This window comes from Lepidochelys kempii, chromosome 1, assembly GCF_965140265.1.
Source record: "Lepidochelys kempii isolate rLepKem1 chromosome 1, rLepKem1.hap2, whole genome shotgun sequence".
Lineage (NCBI taxonomy): Eukaryota > Metazoa > Chordata > Testudines > Cheloniidae > Lepidochelys > Lepidochelys kempii.
In genome coordinates, this window is record NC_133256.1 from 152943541 (window position 1) to 152949540 (window position 6000).

Here is a 6000-nt window from a genome sequence, read left to right on the forward strand (position 1 = left end):
TTCACAAGCAACAGTTTAAGAGAGCTCTAAGAATGTCTTTGTATTTTTAAAAATGAGATAACAATAGGGATGGATGTTTAGGTGAATTACCAGAATGCTCACACTGCATTTGCTTCATTTTACAACCTACAGTTCTTCTTGAGTTTTTCTATAATTAGCTGAAAATATCTGCAGATTTGACACTTTATCCAGCTGTTTATCTAGAAAAAAAGTGTATGAACATAAACTGTGAACCGGTAAATGAGGAACAGCCGAATAATCATTGGTCAATCCCAATCATTTGAATTGTCATTCTATATTTCCCTCATTTCTCCTCAAAATGTTCATTTATGCAGCTTGCTTTTATAGTCTTATTTGCCAACATACAGTAATGAACATACAGAATGTGTAAAAAAGTCTGAATTTTTAAAATGTATATTCAATTAAAAAAGAGTTGTCTTAAAAATTTCTCTTTTTCAGTTATGTTAAAAATAGTTAGTCCACCTTTTTTCTCCTAAAAATATCCTTGAAAAACTGGGATCATTCATATTAGAACATACAAAAGACTAGTTTAAGAATTTCTAGGCTCAATGGACAAAAAGTGAGAAAAGTAGTGGTATAAGGAACCTCACATCACAATAAGTGCAATTATTAACAAGATTTTTCCTTACAGTTTCCACGCAAGAGAATAGTGAGAGGATTACATTATTCACTTTTTGAAATAAATGGAAGATATTACTTTGTAGGGTTTCCAGTAATGGCTTATCAACAATCCCTTGGATGTCTGAAAGTTCCAGACCTCCTTACCCTGTCCAACAATACTTGCATCTCCCATCCATCCATCTCTCTGAACAACTGATTTTTGTTTATTGTTTTTCGGGGGAGGGGAAATCCACGACCCCCAAGGACTTCTCCCCCACCATAAATCTGGAAAGTGAGTGATTAAGAGATGTGCAGATGGCTCCTCTGACGCCCCAAATCAATGCATGTGTGTTCTATTCTACTTAGGCTTTTAAACTGTGCCTTCTGCCATGGTATCTAAGTGTCCATCTTGCCATGCTACTTAATATATGTCCTCCCCCAAAACTTGCCTGCAAAAGAGTTGAGGCAGTAGAGCAGCATGATCGCAGGCATCAGAAAACTATTTCTGCATCTTCTACATCAGAGAAAATGATGGGTTTACCACAAAAAGATGTGTCTACAAACATGTCTAACATGTATAGTTTGGAAATTGGGTCAGAAGTCTTATGAGATTCAAGATCTCTTATTAGAATACCTGGTTTCACAAGAGCCATAAATATTGTGAAAGGAGCCCCTCTCATAGTATTTCCACTTTTCCCCAAAACTAGAAAATGGAGAGAAGAATGAAAATTAGAAGCACACAATGTTAACTCAGCTTTATCAGACCCTAAACAATGGTTGAGATTTGAGAGAGTCATTGAAGAAGCGTAACAGGGTCTACAAACCCCATACTGAGCATAGACAGTCTCCTGTTTACAAGCAAGCAGCTTGATCACACCCCTAGCAGCTGCTAGAGCTGCCAATCACTGAGCTGCAGGCAATAGAAGAAACAAGATTGCTATAAAGGGGAGAGTACAGACAAGGAAAGGGAGACAGAAGGGCCTGGGATAGCAAGGTGGTGACAGCTTTATACCAGGCTGCCTCCAGGAGACCGAAGGGAACTACAAGCCCAAAAAGTGAAGGGCTGACAGGATTAATTAGAGATGAGGGTCCAGGAACTGACCTGACAGAGCAAACTAAGGCGAACCAGTCAGGAGAAACTGAGGCTCATCGAGAGACCACCCCAAGAGGTGGTGACAAGAAGGTTCGGGTGGATTTTTATTTTATCTGAATTAGTTCACCAATCCCTAGAAAGAGTCAGTCTGTCTCTCTACCATATGGAAAGCGCCCTTAAACATTTTAAAACAATTTTTATCAAGATGGTGGTGAAGGACCCAGAACACGTACACCAAAGCCTACCTACACTAGCACTCCACCAGTAGCAGAAACAGCACAGGGGTAGGGCAGACAGGGTTCAGGTATTTTCACCGCCAGTTTATCTAACCATTTATTTCTGGCTTTTTGGAGAAGGTTAAAATTATACTCCTGGAGATAATGAGTGGAAAGGAACTTTCTGTAGTTGATTAACTCAACTCAACCTCCCAGTGAATTAGTTTGTGTTTGAATGTTTGTTTTTTAACACTGCTGGCTTATTATGCTATCGTAAGATTATAAAGGTCCTCCTAAATCTCTTTTATAGATCCGTTTTTACTATTATTTAAATTTAAAGAAATAAATAAAAGATAAATATCACTAGAACCTGAATCCTATTTACAATACAAATTTCCATAATTACTACACCCAGTGGAGTTACACTACTGGAGAAGTACAGACCCCAATTTTCCTAGTGTAGATGTAACCTGTGTGCTACAGCTACCCTCCATCAATAACCTTGAATCAACATTGTCATTAGAGTGCTGTCGGAACAGGAATTTCTGTCATCCAGAAAATTTCTCATGTCTGAAATTCTTGTCATTCAGAATTGGAACAAAAGTGGGACATATGAAATTTTCCATGTAAGGGTCTTTAACGGGGCATACAAGCCTCTACACAAGGCAGGATGGGGTTAATGGACTACAAAAGGACAATTAGCCCCAGTTAAAACACCTGTAGCAGGAAGTAGGCCTCCAGGGAGGGGCTTAAAAAGAAAAGCCCTGCTCATTTGGAAGGGGCAAGCAGAGAGAGCAGATGGAAAGCACTGTGGAAGAAAAAGCTAGGTAGGCCCAGGGACTGGGGAAGACTTATGCCTAGCAGAGTTACCAAAGGAATTTAGTTTATGTTGCTTTACACTTGTTTTGGACTTTGATTGTCCTGGAAGGAGCAGAACTGTCAGAGACCTAGCCTGAAGGCTGAGTCTTTGTAACCCAGAAGACAGAGCATAGGCAGAGCAGGACCAGCTGGGAAACTGAAGCAAGTGCTTGCTGCACCACACAATGCCAGAAGGGGGAGCTCTGGTAAAGACATGCAGTAACACATGGTGGAGAATGCAAATAGTTGATCAGCCCCTGAAATTGAGGGGAAACTGATGCTTGCGAGTACTGACTGACACCCCTCCCAACCTGGGTAATTAGGAAAGATGTAGGAGGTGGTACCACTGGTAACTGTGCAGCAGCAGCAGACAGCCGTGCTACAGTGGCAGCAGGAACAGCACAAAAAGACACAGACGCTGCTCCTGCAATTGATGGAGAGCCTGCAGAAACAGCAAGAGGCACAATTTGCCACTCAACAATCATAGCAGGAGGCCCATTTCCAGCAACAAGAGTGGCTTCAGAAGCAGCTTGACCAAGTTGCTTCGGGGGCTTGGGCTAGTACTGGAGAGAGTAGCTTGGCCAAACTGGTCCCTTGCCTGGCAACAACAGTGGGGCCAGAGCCTGACCAGGAGGATCTTTCTCTGTACCTTTGAACAAGTGGCCAGTGCAGGGGGCTGGGAAGAGTCTACTTGGAAGGCCCCCAGAGCACCATTTTGGATGTGAGAGATGCAAGGAGCCTACTGCATGGTTACTGACAAACAGGCAGGCTCCTATCCTGTGGTAAAGGCTGTTCTCTTGGATACATGGGGACTGACAGTGGAAGTATACCAGCTTTTTTTTGGGCTGAACCATTCCTACAGAGAGCATGACCAAGGGTACTGGCTTAGAGGTTATGGGCATAATGATCATGCAGTGAAATCCCAGAGACTTGTTCCACAGGGAAAATTTCTTTCAAGTGGTCCTAGGACAGTTCTTGAAGGTTCTATCCATGGGAGCCCAAAACTGGGTAAGGCAATTCTAGGGTGCCTCAGCAGGTGTGGCCCCCGAGTGGGAAGAAATCTCTTTTGACGCCAAAGGAACCAAGTGGCCTGAATGGTATGGCAGACTAGAAGTGGCCCCTGGGGAGACCAGAAGAGGAGATATCCCAATCTGGGGAATTGCAGGGTAGACCTCAATGGGAGAGGGTCCCTGAGTAGCCCAAAATGGGGGGATGCATAGGAGCTACCAAGGCCCCAGTCACTCCTACAATCTAGCAGAAGCACGTCTGGGTGTGGTCAAGGAAGTCCAATGGTATGCTTCAGATGCTCAAGCATAGGAACATCAGACGAGAATATGATTAGCTGGACTGTTCTTACAGCCACGTTTGTGGCCTGGGGTCCTCTCCGAATGGCAATGGGACTCAGCGGTATGTGGTACCAATTTGGCTGCAGATATGCCAGTGAAATATCTCATGAACTCAGGTTGCAGGCACACTCTTGTTTGCGGAAAATGGAGTTTTGGTAAAGAGGATGGACTGGCATCTCCCCATGCATGTTGCTTGTGGCACATGGTGAGAAAATGTCTACCACCACCCATGGCAGAGGTTGAGCTGGGAATACAGGGCTGGAGAGGGTAGTAAAGGATCTTCCATGGCTTGTGAGCTTTGGAAGTGACTGGCAAGGTTTCCCAGCCCTGATGTAGAGAAAAGTAGCACCCAAGCTGGTGGAAAGGAAAGGTGTCATGAATCCAGAGCAACAGCTTAGAAAATCAGTGGCCCATCGGAAGAGGAGTGGAGGAAGTGGGAGGTTCAAGTTCAGACTGCTGATGGGGCAGAGAGAAAACCCTTCATCATCTTAAAAATGTAAAGAAACAGCTGAAAGATTGCCAACAAAAGCTGGAGAACATAAGCACCTCCCAGGAGAAGATCATTAAACAGATGACAAAACTGAAACAAGAGTTAGCACAATCTAGGGTCTAGGCCAGGGGTGGGCTAACTACAGCCCGCAAGCTCCCGCTGGGGAGCAGGGTCAGGGGCCACACCAGCAGTTCGGCCCCGCTCTGGTGCTCCAGCCAGGGCACTGGGTTGGGGGCCGGACCATGCGGCTTGGCCCCGCTCCTGCTCTCCAAACCCCTCGATCCCATCCCGGAGTACCCTCCTGCATCCCAAACCTCTCATCCCCAGCCGAACCTCAGAGCCCGCTCCCCCAGCCGGAACCTGCCCTTCCCACGCACCTGCCCCAGCCCTGATCCTTCTCCCGCTCTCCTAACCCCTCGGTCCCAGCCCACAGCACCCTCCTATACCCCAAACTCCTCATCCTCAGCCCCACCCCAGAGCCTGCACCCCCAGAGCCCACACCCCAACCCCAATTTTGAGAGCATTCATGGCCCGCCATACAATTTCTATTCCCCGATGTGGCCCTCCGGCTAAAAAGTTTGCCCATCCCTGGTCTAGGCGGAGTATGGGAAACAGTACTGCTTGATGCTGGAGCAAGAATTAGCTGGGCTCCAGGCACGGAAGAATGCCAAGGAGTGGAATCTTATGACAGACTGAACATCGTACAGTGGGGATCTGGACAGTACCTCATGCAGAAGCAGGAGATATGTGGGTCGCTACAGCCTCTCATAAGCAGGCTAGGGCCTATGTGGGTGGCTGAGGTGAAAGTAGTGTTCACTTGTGGAAGGGGAGTCAGGGAACAGCCCCTCTGCAAGAACAACTCATGGCCACAGAACATGCTCCACAAGCAACCCTGAGAGAAAAACGAACAGCTGACTGTGGAACATCAGGCAACTCAGGGAATGGTCATCTGCCCATGATGGTTAGTTAACCTGAAGGAGAGTTGGAGACTGAGTGTGGAAATCTCAAAACCCCAGGGAAAGAAACATATAGAGCCTGTTAGGTACACTCTGAAAAGGGTTGGTGTATAATGGGGCACACAAGCCTCCATGGAAGTCAAGAAGGGGTTAATGCACTATTGAAGGCCCTATTAGCCCAAATTAAGATACCTGGAACATGAGGTAGGCCTCCAGGAAGGAGCTTAAAAAGCAAGCCCTGCTCACTTGAAGACGGCGTGACTTGAAGAGTAGACGTGGTGGAACGTTCCGATAATGCAGAACTAGCATTTTTTGACAGAAAACTGTTCAACTGTAAAATTTTCAATTAGCTCCAACTGTCATACTGCCATACAAATTGGAACCTGTAAGATCACTTCCATCCCCTGGACTGCTCCGACCC

At 45.8% G+C, this 6000-nt stretch overlaps 1 protein-coding gene across 17 annotated transcripts in view; it reads right to left on the reverse strand.

Annotated features, from left to right (window-relative positions):
- The window catches only part of CASK (calcium/calmodulin dependent serine protein kinase), a 425127-nt gene that overhangs the window by 108532 nt on the left and 310595 nt on the right, over positions 1 to 6000 (reverse strand). For 9 of the 17 annotated variants that reach the window (XM_073358759.1, XM_073358780.1, XM_073358753.1 and 6 more), the window contains one exon: positions 1256 to 1324. The exons of the other annotated variants lie outside the window; for them this stretch is intronic. In XM_073358759.1, the coding sequence (XP_073214860.1) occupies positions 1256 to 1324 (69 nt within the window). The remainder of the gene's footprint in view (positions 1 to 1255; positions 1325 to 6000) is intronic. 17 annotated transcript variants of the gene reach the window in all.